This window comes from Bos javanicus, chromosome 4, assembly GCF_032452875.1.
Source record: "Bos javanicus breed banteng chromosome 4, ARS-OSU_banteng_1.0, whole genome shotgun sequence".
Taxonomy (NCBI): domain Eukaryota; kingdom Metazoa; phylum Chordata; class Mammalia; order Artiodactyla; family Bovidae; genus Bos; species Bos javanicus.
The window spans coordinates 72,841,904-72,862,356 of NC_083871.1; the positions used below are offsets into that span (position 1 = coordinate 72,841,904).

A 20,453-nucleotide genomic window follows, 5' to 3' on the forward strand; every position below is an offset into this window, starting at 1 on the left:
AAGAGCAGGGAAGCTGAAAGGTGTCATCATTTTGCAAAAACACTAGACAATATTTTGTTGTATCCCTGCCAAGGTGCTTCAAAATGCCCATCCCCTTCATTTCCCAACACACACACATGGAAGAACGTGAAAGAGCTACACAAATCTCTTAAACAAACTTAAAATATCTGTTTCTTGATCACACGTAACAGTTATTCCAGGTTTGTCTCCTAACTTTACTTTTTATCCACTGTTAGTCATCTATTTAGCATCTTTTTGATGAGCTGGACACTGTGCATTTTCCCCCTGGCAGGCTTAAGCAGACATATGTTCCTCCGCCATCTTGTAATCAGTGTGGTTTCAGATTTCATGCTTTAATTCTCTTTGTATTATTGGAAAAAAATTCTTTGGGGATTAAGTAAATTTTGCTTTCCCTTGGGACCAAAGCAAGGTTGCTCTAGGTCAGTCATCATGTATAATGCATCAGCTTCCTTAATGGCATTGTTAAGATTGCAAGTAGTCTTAACTCTGCAGTGTGAAGAAAATGTATTGGCCCATTACCAGTTTATACAGGTCAGGTATCTCATTGCTGGGAATAAGCAGGAATGGACTGTAACAGCTGGTGTCAGCATGAGTTCTGTTTCTAAGCTCTGCTTGTGACCTGTTTGAGCAGAAAGTCCTCTTTTCTTTCTGTGTAAAAAATTTTTCAAATAAGTATCTAAATGATTACTTAACTGTTAATATTCAAGATGTTATCTATAAACTTAAAAAGACATGTTCAGTCATAAATTAAAAATATCAAAGTAGCACTAATAGTGTTTCTATATATGAAACCAAGTAACTATTCTATAATAGAATATTTTTCCTATTTTAATTCTAATTGCAGAACTAATCTTTGTATTATATAATGTCTTATACAGATCTACCTTCAGAAAAATTTTTGAAATCAGAGTGAACTGTGATTAAGAAGTGATTTGTGGAAATGTTGTTTTTGATCAATTTGAAACTGGTTGGAAGCCAAAAAAAAAAAAAAGAAATCACAAGTTATTCCCTTGGTGTTGTCCCAAACTGGTATTATTTTCTTTTTCATTTATAAAAAATTCTTATTTTCTGGTGAATAAGTGGCTACTATAAAAATAAGAACAGGTAACAACTAGAAAATTGGCACCTTGGCATTTGGGCTTCCCTGGTGGCTCAGCAGTAAAGAACCCGCCTGCCAATGCAGGAGACCCGAATGTGATCCCTGAGTTGGGAAGATCCCCTGGAGAAGGAAATGGTAACACACTCCAGTATTCTTGCCTGGGAAATCCCATAGACAGAGGAGCCTGGTGGGCTGCAGTCCATGGGGTTGCAGAGTCAGACACAACTGAGTGACTAGCACACTATGAAACAGAAAAGGAAGGGGTGCCAGTGCATTTGATTATCCCCATAGGAAAGTCCTAATAATTTAGGCAATATGGAGATTAAGTGAGATTAGACATTTAGACAGAAAAGTTGACATTAGAGATTTCTGGCAGAATATACAAAAGCTCCAATGGTCAGACACCCCACTTGTGTTCTCAACCCTCTTTCATTCAATAGATGTGTATTGAGAGCTTGCCATTGGGTCAGGGAGATAGCTGTGAACAACATATGATATAATTTTTGCCCTTGTAAAGCAGGTAGTTTAGTAGAGGTGATAGGTATAATGAAAATAACTGCCAATAGGTCTTTTACAATGGCAGTTATGAGAGTGCCATAAAGAGAGGTTTCTATTGTTCTGAGAGCGTTTGATAGGAGACCTGATCTAGTCTGGTTGGTTAGGGACGACTTCCTTGAGGAAATGAGATTAACTTTGAAGTTTAAATGATAAGTAACAGGAGGTGAAATGGGAAGGGAACAGCTTTTCAAGGCAGTGAAATTAGTATGGACAAAGGCCCAGAGGCGTTGATGTGCAGGACCGTGGTGCGTGGGAGGAAGAGGAAGAAACCAGAGAGGGTGGGCAGAAGAAGAGATGGAGACAGTTGTATAAGAGAGACAGAACCTACACTGTTGGTGAAAATGTGAATTGGTACAGCCACTATTGAGGTCCCTCAAATAACTAAAAACAGAGCTACCTAATAATGCAACAATCCCACTCATAGGTATATTTTCTGATAAAGCGATAATTTGAAAAGATAACATGCATCCATATGTTCATAGCAGCACTATTCACAATAGCCAAGACATGGAAACAACCTAAATGTCCATCGACAGATGAATGATAAAGAAAATGTGGCATATATATATATATATGACTGTTAATTGCTCTTTGAGATCCCATGGAATATAGCCCGCCAGGCTCCTCTGTCCATAGAATTCTCCAGGCAAGATTATTGGAGTAGGCTACTATTCTCTTCTCCAGGGGATCTTCCTGACCGAGGTATCAAACCTGGGTCCCCTGTATTGCAGTCTGAGCCACCAAGGAAGTATATATATATATATATATATATATATATATATATATGTATGTATAAAGGAATAGTACATAACCATAAAAAAGACTGAAATAATGCCATTTGCTGCAACATGGATGGACCTAGAGATTATCATACTAAGTGAAGTAAGCCAGACAAAGACAAATATTATATGATATCATTTATATATGGAATCTAAAATATGACACAAAAGAACTTGTCTACGAAACAGAAACAGATAGACACAGAGAACAGATTTGTGGTTGCCAAGGAGGGGGATGGTTAGGAGAAGGAAGGATTGACATTTTGGGATTAGCAGATGCAAACTACTAGGTGTAGAATATATAAACAACAGGATATATAGCACAGGAACTATATTCAACGTTCTGTATAACCCTTAATGGAAAAGAATATGAGAAATTCTTAATTATTTAATTTTATATATGTATATAATTGAATCACTTTTCTGTACAAGGGAAATTAACACAACATTGTAAATCAACTGTGCTTCAATAAAATTAATTTAAAAAAAATAGAGAGAAGGTAGGAGTATAATATTTGAGCAGAGCCTCAACCCAAACAATCAAGTATGACCTAGTGGAAACAAGACCAAATCTGCCTTTGGACTTCATGTATTGATTATTTTATGCCTGTGTTTTCTCTTCTCTCCATATTCTCAAAAGCTGGAAGTGCACCTCTAAATGTCTTTAGAAGGCAGAGTGGTTTTTTGGATAATTCTGAGTGGGGTAAATAGGTAGTCCACACAGCAATTTGACTTTTCAGACATAGTAAGTGCTGTCTTCTTGAGATCATGTTACATTTCTGATTTTTTTTTTAAATGAATTTTTTTTCTCCACTAGTATTAATAAATGAAACTAGTCACTTCATTTGTTTCTAAATGTAGGATAGATCTGTAGTTTGGAGGCAGTAAAACTTAGAGACTGAGGCTATATTTAGAGATGCACGCATGCTGAGTCACTTCAATTGTGTCCGACTCTGTGTAACCTGACCCTGTGGACAGTAACTTGCCAGGCTGCTCTGTCCATGGGATTCTCCAGACAAGAAATACTAAAATGGGTTGCCATGCCCTCCTTCAGGGGATCTTCCTGACCTAGGGATTGAACTTGAGTCTTTTATGTCTCCCGCATTAGCAGGCAGGTTCCTTACCACTAGCACCACCTGGAAAATGAAAGTCGCTTGGTTGTGACCAACTCTTTGTGATCCCGTGCAGTTCATGGAATTCTCCAGGTCAGAATACTGTAATGGGTTAGCTGTTTCCTTCTCCAGGGGGTCTTCCCAACTCAGGGGTAAAACCTAGGTCTCTCACATTGCAGGTCCATTCTTTACCAGCTGAGCCACCAGGGAAGCCCAAGAACACAGGAGTGGGTAGCCTATCCATTCTCCAGCAGATCTGCCTGACCCAGGAATTGAACCGGGGTTTCCTGCATTGCAGGAGGATTCTTTACCAACTGAGCTACCAGGGAAGCCCAATGCCACCTGGAAGGCCCTCTATTTAGAGATAGATAGACCTACATTCGTATCCTGATATGCCAATTAATTTTCATGTGGCCTTGGACAAGTTACTTATCTCTTCCATGGTTCATTTTTTCCTCATCTGTTAAATGATAAAGACAGACATGTAGCTCAGAGCTTGGTTATGGGAAACGCTTCACGTTGAAATCGTTATTGAGGTAAAGTGGAAATTTGAAAAGAATTTCTGGCTAGGTCTTTGGTGCCCTCCACTCATTTTCACTGCTGGTTTCTGATTCTGCTCATGATGCAGGGAGCATATTACGATCACCAACGGCACTTTGTTATGCCCTGCTCCATAAGAAGGCAATCTTCTGTGCCCTAGATTATACATTCTATGAGAAGTTACTCCAAGAGCAAACTCCCAGGGGAGCTTGGACTGCATACCTAGCTCTTGGCATAATGTATGGACCTCAAAGACAATAAATATATGTTGAACAACAACAACAACAAATAAATGAATGAAGTAAGTCACATGTTAGGAAATTGGGTAATTTCTCCTGTTTACCCAACAGTATGTGGGGAGAAGTTCAGTTTGGACGGATCTGGGAGAGCAGATTATTCCCCCTGCTGTGAAAAGATGCAGTGAATATAAACAGGAAAAATGAAAGGCTTCCATCTGCTCACCTGATGCTAAGGTCATCCTGTGTACTGAGGCTTATACTCATGTGCTGTCTTTGGAAGGCATTTTAGAGTCACTTCTAAATTACTTTTAAATTTCAAGTCATGAAATCCCAGCAATTGACCTATGATAAAAATTTCAGTAACTTTGAAATGTTTCAAACATATTAAAAATTCTATAAAATATGGTAACAGATACATGTGTAGATACATGTTAGTATTTTGCTAAATTTGCTTCGAATCATTTTAGGTTTTTAAGGTCTGGTAAGGTCTGATAATTCTGTATTAGAACATCTCCTGTTTCATTTCTATTATATTTTATTTGTGCCTTTACTCTTACTTGGTTAATCTTATTTGAGTTTATTAAAATGTTTGTTTCAAAGAATGAGCTTTACTTTCATTATCAATGCCTACTTTCTTTTACTTAAGAAGTTCTCCTTTGTTCTTTTCATAACTCACTGAGCTAAAATTTAACTTGAAAAAGTGAAAAAAGTGAAAGGGTTAGTCACTAAGTTGTGTCAGACTCTTTGCAACCCTATGGACTGTAGCCCACCAGGCTTCTCTGTCCATGGAATTCTCCAGGCAAGAATACTGGAGTGAGTTGCCATTCCCCTCTCCAGGGGCTCTTCCTGACCCAGAGATGGAATGCAGGTCCCTTATATTGAGGACTGATTCTTTACCATCTGAGCCCATCAGGGAAACCCAAAATATAACTTACTAATTATCAATCTTTCTTTCTATAAGCATCTAAGGATGATAAAAGCAGCTTCCTAAAATTTCTGATTCATACATTTTTCATTGCCTATAAATATGTATATCTTTTTATACTATGACTCATAAGTTATATGAAATTTTATAAATAATTTTTAAATTGTTTAAAATTTTTACACGTAACATTTAAAAATTTTCCAAACACATCTTTCACTGTTGGTTTAATTTTTTAATGGTAAAGGCAATGTAAAATATACTAACTCTTTGAAAGTTGGCCTGGTTATTTAAAAGAAATAGAAAGTTGGTAATCTTTGATTTAAAAAAAAATAGACTGAAATTCATAGACCCAGGAAAAACCTTAGAGACCACCAAATTCAACTCCATCCTTCATTTTACAGGAAATCACCTCCAAAATGGCAAATGACAATCATGTATTGGTGGAAATATTGCTGGAAAAACATTTTTTTTTCAGATTTAGTGTCACTTTTTGACAGGTGCAATCCTTAAATATTAGCCTACCTCCCCAAAGGACTTTGTTTGAGAAGTTTGTCCTTAGTAAGCCAACCCTTTGTTTGTATCTTTAAATTAATCTTGGGCTAATTCAAAATCATCCGTGGAGGAATAGAAATGACCACTGAATGCTAGTGTTGAGTTCTTGAACACAGTTTTTAAGGTTCAAGGTATAAGAGGAGAAAGAGATGCTGCAATGCAGCTTTCCTTTGGCAGCTAGAATTTTTCCCTATTTATCCTTCCTTTTTTTTTTTTTTTTAAAGAGCAAATGGCTGGTTGACAGAATGGAAGTGAAATTAAAGGAGATAGTGGAAAAACAATGTCTTTTTTCTTTACCTTAAACCCTCATATAGTTACATATTATTAGATTAAAAAAAAGGAAGGGAAGAAACAAAGATGTTATACTTTTCAGATGGAACAAAAATCTTTTTCTTCCTTCATTTTAGGGATATGCTGTCATTTTTTAGAACTGCCTTCTAGACAATTATATTTCTTCCCCAATGATATTCAAATGTCAGCTATAGAATAAGGTTTTACAGAATACGCAATTCATATAGAGCAATATATTTAAGCATCTATTATTTGTTAAAATACAATAATGCAGTAGTTTCCTGGAAAGAGTTATAATTTCATGAGTTTGTAATTATTTAGTCACTGTATGTGCTTTGCATTGATTTTCCATTCTCTCAATTTAGAACTGCATCCCAGAGAACCTGCCAAGTACCCTCTCTGCTTTACTGTAATTTGCTGCTGAGGAGCATTTTGTGGGAACCTAGAATGTTTTCATAGTCTGCTCAGACATTGTTATATCAGTGTGTCTGTAAGTGATTACCTGACAGCTGAAAAACAATTTCTCTTGCCTATTCTCTGGTTAAAAATAAGCAATTTGGAAGCTCTGTTTGACGTAATAAAAGAACTGAAGGTCAGGTTTACTGTGCTGTGCTGAGTCACTCAGTCGTTTCTGACTCTTTGTGACCCCATGAGCTGTGGCCACCAGGCTCCTCTGTCCATGGGGTTTCTCCAGGCAAGAATACTGGAGTGGGTTTGCCATGTCCTCCTCCAGGGGATCTTCCCAACCCAGGGATCGAACTCGAGTCTCCCCCCATTGCTGGCAGATTCTTTACTGTCTGAGCCATCAGGGAGGCCCAAGAATACAGGAGTGGGTAGCCCATCTCTTCTCCAGGGGATCTTCCTGACCCAGGAATCAAACCAGGGTCTCCTGCATCATAGGCAGATTCTTTACCAGCTGAATTACCATGTTTACTGTATATTTGTGTAAAAAGGTGATGAGTATTGTTCAGTGAAGCTATGGGAAAGTAGAATGTCTGGCTAGAGGTAATTAAGATATGGGTTAATCTTTTTAGATGAGGGCTGCTGTAGACACTTGCATTTTATTTCACTGAGCCAAGCTTCTTAGAAGCAACATCTCTGGATCATGAATAAACAAATTCACATGGTTACTTGAAAGGAGATGAGAATTTGTACTGTGTTGAATAATGTCCCCACAAAAAGTCATATCCCCTGGTACCTGTGAATGTAATCTTTTTTGCAAACAGGGTCTTTTCAGATGTGATCAAGTTAAGAGGAGAACCCTAATCCATGACTGGTATCTGTATAAGAGGGAAGTTTAGACATAGAGACACAGGAAGAATGCCATGTGAACATGGTGGCAGAGACTAGAGGATGCAGCTCCAAGCCAAGGAACACTGGGAACTTGTTGGCAACCATTGGAATTTAGGAAGTAAGGAAGGATTTTTCTCTAGAGAGTATGGCTCTGCCAATACCTTGATTTCAGATTCTCATCTGCAGTTCTGTGAGAGAATGAAGTGTTTTTGTTTTAAGCCACCCAGGTTTTGCTAATTTGTTATGGAGGTCTTAATGTAAAAACAATTGGAGTTTGTGCTGTAAGTGCCTGAGCCTACATATGAGAGGAGAGGGAGCAAGTCTTTAACTTTGAAAAATAGCTTGTATCTCAAAAGACTTTAACAATTGTTTAGTTAGGATACTTGGGGGCTTTAATTCCTGGGAACCTATCCCTGTTTTCATGTTTTGTTTTCAACAGCTAACATTACCCAAGGGAAAACAGTATAAGGAAAGATTCCTGCACAACAATAAAAATATATTTTAAACTCACTGGGTCTGTAATTTTTTTTTTTTTAACTCGAGAGCTCTATGGTCCCTATTTTCTGTGGTGTTCACCATTTTCCAATAAGAAGCTCTTTGCTTTATCACTTTTATTTATTAAAATATCCAGTGGCTTTCTAGTTCTCTCTTTTCTCCTTTCTTGCAAAAACTTTTGCTACAATATTTAAGAATGTTTGCTGCAACAATATTCTTATGTATCTTTCCTCTTCAGCAGGAACCATGCATGTTTTTTAAAACACTTTATTTTTAACTGAAGGATAATTGCTTTACAATATTGTGTTGATTTCTGCCATACATCAACATGAATCAGCCATTGGTACATACATCTTTTAAATAAAATTATTCTGTTTTCTGTTAGCTAGATTTGTCTCCTTTTATTTTTTTTAAATGTTTTTTGTTTGATGCTTAATCTGCAAGTGCTTATCAATGAGTATTAAAGCAGTGCAGAGATTTTTTAAGGATCATTTAGCTTTAGATGTTGGAATGAGCTGATAATTTGGATACAGCTCAAACACTTGTACCCTGGAATGGAATGGCAAACATAAATGTCCAAAGATACCAACCAGTGGCATAAATGAGAGACAGGCCAGCTATAATAAGATGGACAATGTGTGTCTTATTCGTTTGCAGCTAATTTGTATCCTATGGGAAAACGGGAATGTGGGATCGGAGGCGCCTTGTTAACAAACCTCCTAATTTTCAGGGGAAAATGGAAATCCAAGTTTCAGCAACTGTGAGGGTCTGAGATTTTATCCTCCTTACAAATCAACAAGTTAGGCTGTTGCAGTTTCATCTATGCTGGCAGAAGACAAGAGACCCTGGGTCAGAGACAAAGAACTTTGTTACTCGTGGCAATAGAAGTAGCCAGAACATCAACATTTTCTTATACTTGTATCTTGAGCCTCGATCCCTAGAGGGTGACAGAGGAAAAGGGCCAGGTGACACCTGCGCACACAGTGTGTTGTGTTACTAGAGAAATTCTGAACTTGAAAAACCTGAATCTTTTATCATAGGAAGTAAACATGCTTGCTCTTTGCTCTAGAGGGAGACATCTCTCTGTCTTCAAAGGCTTTCCACTATGCAAACATCCTTGAAAGGATTGTCCAGAACAATCTTGGGCAATGAGGAGTCCTAGATTATTATTAATATTATAGCAAAGTGTTATTGAGTAACCTTTCGAAAATTATTTCCATGGATTATATTAAAAATTTTGTTTTAGTCATTTAAATTAACCCTGTTTGTATAAGGGTGTTCCTCTGGAGAAGGGATAGGCTACCCATTCAAGTATTCTTGGGCTTTCCTGGTGGCTCAGACAGTAAACAATCTGCCTGCAATGTAGGAGACATGGGTTCGATCCCTGGGTTGGAAAGATCCCTTGGAAGAGGGCATGGCAACCCACTCCTTTATTCTTGCCTGGAGAATCCCCGTGGACAGAGGAACCTGGCGGGCTACAGTCCATGGGGTTGCCAAGAGTCGAAATGACTGAGCGACTGAGCCCAGCACAGGACATATAAGGGTAGTTTAGAAAAAAAAAATATTTTGAAATCTACAGTGAGAGTAGAGTCTAGGAAGTATTCATTCATACTCTTGATCCTGGACTTCTATTTCCCAGGTGGCTCAGTGGTAAAGAATACACCCCACCTGCCAAAGCAGAAGATGCAAGAGATGCACATTTAATCCCTGAGCTGGGAACATCCCCTGGAGTAGGAAATGGCAACCCACTCCAGTATTCTTGCCTGGAAAACTCCACGGACAGAGGAGCCTGGTGAGCTACAGTCCATAGGGCTGAAAAGAGTCAGACATGACTGAGTACACACATACTAACAAAACAAATTTTAGATCAGTATAGGGTTGCCAATCTTTTTATTTTGCTATATATGGAAACAGTGCCTTCAGAATACCTAAATCATATTTACCATTGCTACCAGTTCAAAGAGAATGTATATAACAACTAATGCAATATGGTAACCTGGACTGGGTCCTGAAACAGAAAGAAGAAATTAATGGAAACTCTAGTGAAATATAAATGTTCAGAACCTCATAATCAGTAACATACCATGTCAGTCTTTCAGTTTTTGACAAATGTTCTCAGGTGATGTAAGGTGATAACAATAGGAGAAATCGAGTGATAGATATGCAAGAACTTTTGGAACTTTTCTGTGAATCTAAAATTATTTCAAAATAAAAAGGCTATTAAAATTAAAATGGATAATCTTTATAATCAAAGAGAAGACAAGAGCAAATCTCAGAACAAAGGACAGTCATATGAAAATTACTTCTAACTTTATGAAAAATTGAATTGTCCTTTTTTCTTGTTTTGACATGAACTGGTAAAGATTTTGGCATGCAATAGTGTAGATCCATGGATTATCAACCATGTGTTAGCGTTATTTAATTTTAATTTACTGTAAAATGAAATGAGATTGTTTTTCTCTCTGATTCCCTTAGGGAACCTTTGGAATCAGATATCCTCACATTGTGTAACTGAACAGATGTTTAACCTATGTCCCTTTTATGAAGCCAGTCTGAGTCTATATAATCCCAGGTTATACATTTTAATCAGGATAAGTTGCTGGATCCTCTCCAAAGTAAAACTTAGCTTTTCTAGGAATTTCCTTGATCCTAATGACCCCAGGGAGACTCGGGATTTTCCTGACTTTAAAATGTCATTTCTCACTATTGAGAGGGAGAGGCAAGGTTGAGGGGAGGGCAGGTTCATCATGTCAATGCCAATCAGGGGGAAACTGGGAAGAGGCTATTGTAAACCAGCACCTGGTGAAACAGGTTCCAGCCTCGCAGCCTCAAACAAAGGTCTGGTCAGTGCACATGCCTGGGAGAAATTTAGGGCAGTCGAGTTCAGGGGCAGGTCTTCAGTTCCTGCAAAGCGGAATAGGCTAGAGCATAGCTTCTCAGCCTAAGGCAGCATGTTGGAGTCATCTGGGCAGTTAAAAAAAAAAAAATGCTCAGGTTTCTTCCCTAGAGGTCTTGATATAAATGGCATGGAGTAAGGTTTGAACTTTTATAAAAAACTTCCCTTGTGCCAGTAATGTGACACTAATGTGAGCCCAGGGTGGTGAACTTCTAGTGTGAGCAAGGATCTCACTTGTGCAGGTGGATGTCTGATCTGCAAGGCAGAAGCCGGTCCTGGACCTGGTGCCCACCAAGGGGGAGAGAGAGCTGTGACTCAGGGAGGACAGCAGGATCACAAGGGTAACAGGCTGGTGTTTCGGTCTGGAAGTGTCCGCACTAACCTGTCCCTTTTAGAGTGACTAAACTCATACTGATTTGCCTGTGACTTTCATGGATACTGCACTGAATGACCTGCATCCTGGGAGACCCCTTAGTTCCAGGCTAATGGGGTGTTGATTGCTCTGTCCCTTTTAGTCCTGGTCAGAGCATCCTGTATCTTACCAGCACCTACATCTTACCAGCACCTACAAAAAGTAGCTTTGCTCTTCCTGTCTGTACATGGTAAAATTCTCACGTATTCTTGTTTCTCCTTCCCCACTCCATTTTGTTTCTGATAAAACCAGCTGTTTGGGGATAACAAGAGAAGAAATAGAGAAGAGCTATGGCTGTTTATATTCTTAATGCTTCAGTTATAATAGAATCTGCTCAGGAACTAGTGTAAGATTTCAGACAGCTCAATAAGTGAGGAGTTTTAGAATGCAGAGGCAGATGTAGTGAAAAGCAGTTGTTTTCAAATTTTAGAGTGCGTGGAAGTCACCTGAGAGCTTCTACAGCCTCCAGTTGAGTATGTCTGGGGAGAGGCTTGACAATCTGCATTTCTAACAAGCTGATGCTTTGGGGCTGGACACGACTCTTTAAGAACCACCAACATAAGGAGACTTGACTCTGCATCAAACATACATGGGTGAGAAGGCTCACTTTCGATCTACGTTTTTTCACATTCATCAGTCATCATGAAATAGTACATTTATTACCAAGCAGAAGGCCCAGGATATGGCTGATACTTTCATTCTTCAGATGATGATTCGAACCATCTCAATCTTTCTGCTATCTTCTGCCTGGGGATGGTCTGGGCATACCAGACCACCTGACCTGCCTCTTGAGAAATCTGTATGCAGGTCAGGAAGCAACAGTTAAAACTGGGCATAGCACAGCAGACTGGTTCCAAATAGGAAATGGACTACGTCAAGGCCGTATATTGTCACCCCGCTTATTTAACTTATATGCAGAGTACATCATGAGAAATGCTGGGCTAGAGGAAGCACAAGCTGGAATCAAGATTGCCGGGAGAAATATCAATAACCTCAGATACGCAGATGACACCACCCGTGTGGCAGAAAGTGACAAAGAACTAAAGAGCCTCTTGATGAAAGTGAGAGAGGAGAATGAAAAAGTTGGCTTAAAACTCAACGTTCAGAAAACTAAGATCATGGCATCCAGTCCCATCACTTCATGGCAAATAGATGGGGAAACAGTGGCTGGTTTGATCTCCTTGCAGTCCAAGGGACTCTCAAGAGTCTTCTCCAACACTACAGTTCAAAGGCATCAATTCTTTGGTGCTCAGCTTTCTTTATAGTCCAACTCTCACATTCATACATGACTACTGGAAAAATCATAGCTTTGACTAGATGGAGCTTTGTCAGAAAAGTAATGTCTCTGCTTTTTAATATGCTGTCTAGGTTGGTCATAGCTTTTCTTCCAAGGAGCAAGCTTCTTTTAATTTCATGACTGCACTCACCATCTGCGGTGATTTTGGAGCCCAAGAAAATAAAGTCTGTCATTGTTTCCTCATCTATTTGCCATGAAGTGATGGGACAGATATCATTATCTTTGTTTTTTGAATATTGAGTTTTAAGCCAGCATTTTCACTTTCCTCTTTCACTTTTATAAACAGGCTCTTTAGTTCTTTCTCCCTTTCTGCCATAAGGGTGACATCATCTGCGTATCTGAGATTATTGATGTTTCTCCTGGCACTCTTGATACCAGTTTGTGCTTCATGCAGCTTCATACCTCAGGGCTGCATATTGTCACCTTGCTTATTTAACTTATATGCAGAGGACATCATGTGAAATGCCAGGCTGGATGAAGCACAAGAAAGTTTCATTTTATGTGGAGGAGGGAATCTGAGAAGACTTTTTGGAAAAGGTGACTGTAGTCCATCTTGGAGCTGATAAAGGTATAATTTCCTATGAGGATCTGGATTGAGAGCAAATGACCATGGCCTTGTGGCTGTACTAGAATTGGTTTTCCTTACTGAGTTTTCATAGTTTTATAACCCAGGCTGAGTAACTTTCATGCATTATCATCTCATCCTATTTATAGTAAATTCTACCTTTCTTTTGAGATCTTTCTGTCTGCTTAATAAAAATGTGGTTTGTCTTTGAATTTTTCAAATAAATGATTATTTTTGACTTCCCTAGAATTAAATTTGCAATAAGCTTTTTTTCCCCCAGGAAATAAAAACCAATATGACATGTGAACTAATATGTAGTTCATTTTTATAGAGGTAGATAATTTTTTAGCTACAACTATCTAATTATCTAAAAATAAACATCTGTACTATTATGACTGTGTTATTTAATCAAGTAGTATGAGGAAAGTTTCAAGGACAATGGATTACTGGAACAAAAGAGATAGTAAGGAATAAAACCATGACTGGCAGTTGAATAAAGAACTGAAGTCTCTTGGGATGTGCTGGCTTTTTTCTTTTCTTACAACATCTGTCTTTGGTTATTATTTCTATAAGAACTACTTCCATAAAGCATCTGTTTCCTCAAGAAAGTCATTGAAGATATGGAGAACCCTTATTATTGGTAAGATTTGAGTAAGTTGGCTTAAGTGTTAGTCTCTATTGAAATATATAATTTTTAATAAACTGCATTTTATTACTTTAAAATGCAAATCAATTTTTAAAACAGATATGTATAATGGAATACAGTTATATTTCTCCTTTAAAATATCCACTAAAATTTTAAATACACATATTCTTTGACCTTTCAGGCCACATCTGGTAGTCTAGTCTACATACACACTGACAGAAGTGCACCAAAAAATATATGAAAAGATGTTTGTTGCAGTAACCTAACCATCCAGTTGTACAGGTTTGTTTAAATGAATTATCGTTCACGCCTGTGATGGAATATTCTGCCATCATTGAAAGAATGAGGTTGATGTCAAGGTTACCTTAAGAAAAAAAAAATCAAGTGGCAGAACAGTGTGGGTAAACTATATGTACACTGAAAGAACATATGTTTATTTATGTATATGTACAATTCCTTAAATATGCATAGATGATTCCTGATGTGGTACACAAAATCTGTGGCACACAAAAAAGGTAAAAGTATTTACCTTTTAGGTGGCAATTGCAGCCTGGACAGTGTGTAGGAAGGGGATACTTTTACTCTTTGTCATGTACTCCTGAATACTTAGGATTTCTGCAATAAGTATTTATTATTTTATAAACAGTGTATAACAATACTTATTTAAAAGCAAAAATCTATTAAATTTATTTATTTTAATAATTTAACAATAGATTTATATAAATTACAGAAGCCTTTAAATATTAAGGCCTCTATTCTGGACTAAGAAATATTTCCAGGCATATTAAAGGAAAAAGAAAACTATTTTAGTTCTAAGTTGAAATAATTATTGATTTATGGCAAATAATTCCTGAAAAAAATTGCAACACAAAAATTAATTTCCACTGTTATTTGGAAAATTACAGATAATGCTGGTTGAGAGCCTCAAGATTTGAATGATAATAGTCTAAATGGAAGAGAGCCCCCCTGATGTTTATGCTTTTCTTGAAGTGTCATGGAAATATTTGATAATGATTCAACCATATTGAGCTCTTCACTTCATTTGTTAGGTTTTTGTGCAGATGGATCATGATCATCTGCTGGTTTTGGATTGACTCCTATTTTTCAGAACCAGAAAATTAGTGAAAGATTTTTTTCTATTATCTACTCATCTGTTTAGCCCCAGTATAATGAAGGATTGTTTCAAAACATAAATTCTTTGTCCTTTTTTATGATTTAATATAACATGTTTCCAAAGTTGGCATTTTAAAGAAAACTAGTAATTTATAAAACATGTTTTATATGCCTTTAACTCTGATATATTTTCCCTGCGTACAATGACTTGTCAACTTCCGTTGTTCCCTCATCAGATACCGTAATTTTATGATTACCATTTATCTTTGATTCTACTGTCTTTCTAAGCTACTTTTCACTGTGAGTGTTAGACCTCTGTGAGAGAAGATCTCATTGGTTTGTTTAGTCAGTATCCAATTTAAAGAAATACTTTTAGATAGAATTCTCTTTCCAGGTCACCCCATTGACTGTTGGTCTTTGTATCTGGCCAATCAAATGCTTGGCTTCCCAGGTGATGCAGTGGTAAAGAATCCCCCTGCCAATGCAGGAGACACAGGTTCAATCCCCGGGTCAGGAAGATTCCCCTGGAGGAGGAAATGGCAACCCACTCCAGTATTCTTGCTTGGAAAATTCCATGGACAGAGGAGTCTGGAAGGCTACAAAGAGTTGCAAAGAGTAGGACATGACTGAGCACACACATACAATCAAATGCTAAAGTTTCGATTTCTAGCCCAATCAGATGTGTCCAGGAAATCAAGGTCATTTGAAGCATAATAACCTCTCCTCCACTAATCTTGTGGATAGTTTACCAGTCCAAACGCCCAACAGAGTGAATTTAAAATCTGTTAAATTTACTTCCCTGCGGCTACTCCAAAAATTAACACACACACACACACACACACACACACGCACACACACACACGGCAAACAAGCAAAACAAAAACAGCCTAGGAAAAGCTTAGATTTGCACTGCATAGCTCAGAGGTTCTAGGTCCAACTCATAAGTGAAAGTGAAAGTGAAGTTGCTCAGTTGTGTCCAACTTTTTGCCACCCCGTGGACTGTGCCCACCACGCTCCTCTGTCATGAGATTTTCCAGGCAAGAGTACTGGAGTGGGTTGCCATTTCCTTCTCCAGAGGATCTTCCCAACCCGGGGATCAAACCCAGGTCTCTCTCATTGTAAGCAAGACATTTTACCGTCTGAGCCACTGGGGTAGTATATGGGAAAGAACATAGATGTTACATTCACACATTCACACAAGATTTGCACCCCGACTTGGCAACTTCCCAGGCAGACAACCTTGACTCTCAGAGACTGTGACCTCCTATGTGAAATAGAGGTGACAATATTTCTTTGTAGAAGGGATGTGAGGATAGGGAGATTGTGTGTGTAAAATGAGTAGGACAGTAAGTGACACACAGTAATTATAATGGTATAAAACATTTATTGAGTGTGTACCAAGTGCCAAGCATTATCCTAAGCCCTTAATGCATGTTAGCTCTTTATTCCTCTGAACAGCCTTATGTGATGATTACACAGGGAGGCTCTGTGATTTGCTTGAGATTGTATGACTAGTAAGTGAAGGAGTTGATAGCTCGAGCTGTTAACATCTAAACCAACCCTTTCCTGGAAGTCACAGCCTGACTTCATTTCTGCCCATAAGTCTATGGCCTTCTGGGTTCCATCTGCTGTCAGAACCATACCTGAAGCACTTCCCTATCTTATCTTCCATGCAGTCCAACCCCAGTCCTCAGTTCATGGTGCTCAGTGACTCCATGGGAATTTGGAGGTGTCAGGGCTTGCACTGTGTGCCTTCCTGCCCGCTCTTTGTCCCTCAGCAAAGCTGAACTTCACCCTATTCTTGGGATTATCTCATGAGGAGAAACAGGCTGCCTTCCCCAGAATTCCAGTGAAGATAATATCTTCACCGTTGTTCCATTACTATGTCTTCCTGTTCTCTCCTCTGCACTTGTCAAGCACTGTGTATTTTAAGTAGGGTTAGTCCTTAAGACCAATTGTGAAGTAGATAACATTTGCCCCTTTAAACCACTCATTCCTTTAGTCCTTATGTCACTATTTCACATCTCAGTGAGCCAGTTGAACTAGAAGCTTTCAGCTTCTGAGGAAATGAGAAATTAGTGGGGGAATGAGAAAGGTCATTTAGACCTGTGCTTCTCAAACTTTATTGTGCATATGAATCACCTAGTGCTCCACCGTGTCCTCAGTTGCTCAGTCGTGTCCGACTTTTTGTGACTCCATGCACTGTAGCCCGCCAGGCTTCTCTTGTCCATGGGATTCTCCAGGCAAGAATACTGAAGGGGGTTGCCATTTCCTTCTCCAGGGGATCTTCCTGATCCAGGGATTGAACCCACATCTCTTGCATCTCCTGCATTGACAGGTGGATTCTTTACTATTGTGCACTTTGTTAAAATGCCGATTCTGATCCATTGGGGTGGGGCCTGGGATTCTGCATTTCTGACATGCTTCTGTTGATGCCCGTGCTGGTGCTGTTTTCTAGACCACACTCCTGAGTAGCCAGTGTCTAAAGACTAGGGTACCACCTTGAGATGTCAGAGGCTCTACCCTGGATTAAGTATTTCCAGGAATACTTAATCCAAAGAAATGAGTCTCTTGGTGAAATTTAGTTAATGTGACTTGCTGGTAGAAGAAACTTGTCAATTTTAGACCCTTCTCTGGACTGCCTACCAGTAAAGCCATTCCTGGTTGGAGAAAAGAATATCATAAAGTTGTCAAATTTTAATATAAACACTATGAAAGAGGGCATTTTCCTCTGTTAATTTAGTAACTCTGAGATGATTTGTATTCATTTTGCTTAATTTTGATTAAATCATCATTTTGCTGCTACTCAGTGTTGAGTGAGCTTTCCAGGTGGCGCTATCAATAAAGAACCTGTCTCTCAATGCAAGAAACATAAGAGACACGGGTTCAACCCCTGGGTCTGGAAGATCCCTTGGAAGGCATGGCAACCCACTCCAGTGTTCTTGCCTGGAGAATCCCATGGACAGAGGAGCCTGGAGGGCTACAAGTCCATAAGGTTGCAAAGAGTCAGACACGATTGAAGTGACTTAACATGCATGCATGCAAGGTTGAGTCCCTCAGGGGAACTCAACCAGGGAAATAGCTCACCGAACTCTTCCTGGTGCTGGGGGTCACATATGCATTTCAATATGTGTTTCTTTGTTCTGTCTATCATCATCTACATAAAAGGAAATTTAAGTCAACTTTTATTTCCTTATCTTTTGATTTGGAGTCAGCTCACTGGGAGTGCTTATGAATAATTCTGTTAGAAATGGTTTGATAATACTAATCTGGATAATGAAACGTTGTACAGACCTTTGCACATGAAGATGCAGTGTGGGTAGAAGACTGCGAAATGACGTGGCTGATTCTCTTTGTGATGGCAAAGGTTTATATTCTCTATTTCTGCTTTCAGGGAGGAGAACACTGTTACTACCAGGGCCACATCCGAGGAAATCCTGCCTCATTTGTGGCATTGTCGACGTGCCATGGACTTCAGTAAGTGTCCCCAAAGTTTTTGTATCATCCATTTTTTTCCAGTGATTTACTTTATTTTTAATGCACTTTGGTTGAAATCTCTATTTTAAGTCAAGAGCTATTAATAGTTTTCAAACAGTGATGGATGAGGACTTTTTTCCCTCTGTGGTTTGTAAACCAAGCAGATTGTTAAATTAGAGTTGCAAAAGCCAGAGGCGCTAATGATTATAACATGCTTCCTTAGTGATGTTTGAAACATTTTTCTAGTTTCATCCAGATGGAGACTGGAGTGGTTTGAGTAACTTTGGTTTCTGTTTCTGTGGGTGTTTAGCCCCTTGGTACCAATTCTGTCCTTCTTCTTCCTTGATGTTCATTTTTATATATGTATGGAATAATAGAAATTTCAAGACAGGGAACTCCTGACTCCTTACACAAAAATAAAGGTTGACCACAGGAGCTCATGTATTTTAGCACTTTATTCAGCCAGAATCCCACCTAACCTACAGCAAACTAATGGGAGGGTCCATTTGTTTTCAGAAATTTCTATGGAATGGACTTCATCCTTCCTCAAGGCCTTTCTTCCTTTCTCATAACCTTCAATATCAAAGTATGTTTGCTGGTGTTTAACATGGGAATATATCAGCTTCCTCCATCCTGTCCATGATGGTGATACCCAGGTGGCTGTCTTTTTCTTGTCATGTGACCCCTTCCAGTTCCAGTTCCAGTTCAGTCCCTCAGTCGTGTCCGACTCTTTGCGACCCCATGAATCACAGCACGCCAGGCCTCCCTGTCCATCACCAACTCCCAGAGTTCACTCAAACTCATGTCCATTGAGTCGGTGATGCTATCCAGCCATCTCATCCTCTGTTGTCCTCTTATCCTCCTGCCCCCAATCCCTCCCAGCATCAGGGTCTTTTCCAATGAGTCAACTCTTTGCATGAGGTGGCCAAAGTATTGGAGTTTCAGCTTCAGCATCAGTCCTTCCAATGAACACCCAGGACTGATCTCCTTTAGAATGGGACTGGTTGGATCTCCTTGCAGTCCAGGGGACTCTCAAGAGTCTTCTCCAACATTACAGTTCAAAAGCATCAATTCTTCAGCGCTCAGCTTTCTTCACAGTCCAACTCTCACATCCATACATGACCACTGGAAAAACCATAGCCTTGACTAGAAGGACCTTTGTTGGCAAAGTAATTATAAAGCTACTTTGTCATCCCTCAGCATTTTGTTGTTGTTCATTTACTAAGTCATGTCTGACTCTTTGCGATCCCATGGACCACATCGCACCAGGCTCCTCTGTCTTCCAGTATCTCCTGAATTTGCTCCAATGCACATCCACTGAGTCAGTGATGCTATCTAACCATCTCATCTTCAGCCTCTCCCTACCCTTTTTGCTTTCAGTCTTTCCTGGCATCACGGTCTTCTCCAATGAGTCCACTTTTTGCATTTTGCAGCCAAAGTATTGGAGCTTCAGCTTCAGCATCAGTCCTTCCAGTTAATATTCAGGGTAGATTTCCTTTAGGATTGACTGGTTTGATCTCCTTGCTGTCCAAGGGACTCTGAAGAGTCTTTTCCAGCACCACAATTTGAAAGCATCAATTCTTCAGTGCTCAGCCTTCTTCATGGTCCAAATCTCATATCCATACATCCTGCTGGAAAAACTATAGCTTTGATTATACAGACTTTTGTTGGCAAAGTGAAGACTTTGCTTTTTAATCCTCTGTCTAGGTTTGTCATAGCTTTCCTTCCAAGAAGCAAGCACGGCAACTGTCCATAGTGATTTTGGAGCCCAAGAAAATAAAATCTATCGCTGCTTATACTTTTTACTCATCTATTTGCCTTTAAGTGATGGGACCAAATGCCATGATCATTGTTTTTTGAATATTGAGTTTTAAGCCAACTTTTTCTCTCGCCTTTTTACTCTTATCAAGATTCTCTTTAGGTCCCCTTCACTTTCTTAATGATAACATTAGAGTGGTATCACCTGCATATCTGAGGTTGTTGATATTTCTCTTGGAAATCTTGATTCCAGCTTAAGATTCATCCAGCCTGGCATTTCACATGATGTACTCTGCATATACTTCTGCTTTACTGACTACTGCACCAAAGCCTTTGACTGTATAGATCACAACAAACTGTAGAGAATTCTCCAAGGTAGGCTGGG

The 20,453-nt window shown here is 39.0% G+C and overlaps 1 protein-coding gene across 10 annotated transcripts in view; it reads left to right on the forward strand.

Moving 5' to 3' along the window:
• Positions 1–20,453, forward strand: part of ADAM22 (ADAM metallopeptidase domain 22) — a 238,318-nt gene that overhangs the window by 128,557 nt on the left and 89,308 nt on the right. For all 10 annotated transcript variants that reach the window (XM_061414358.1, XM_061414361.1, XM_061414360.1 and 7 more), the window contains exon 5: positions 18,228–18,310. In XM_061414358.1, the coding sequence (XP_061270342.1) occupies positions 18,228–18,310 (83 nt within the window). The remainder of the gene's footprint in view (positions 1–18,227; positions 18,311–20,453) is intronic.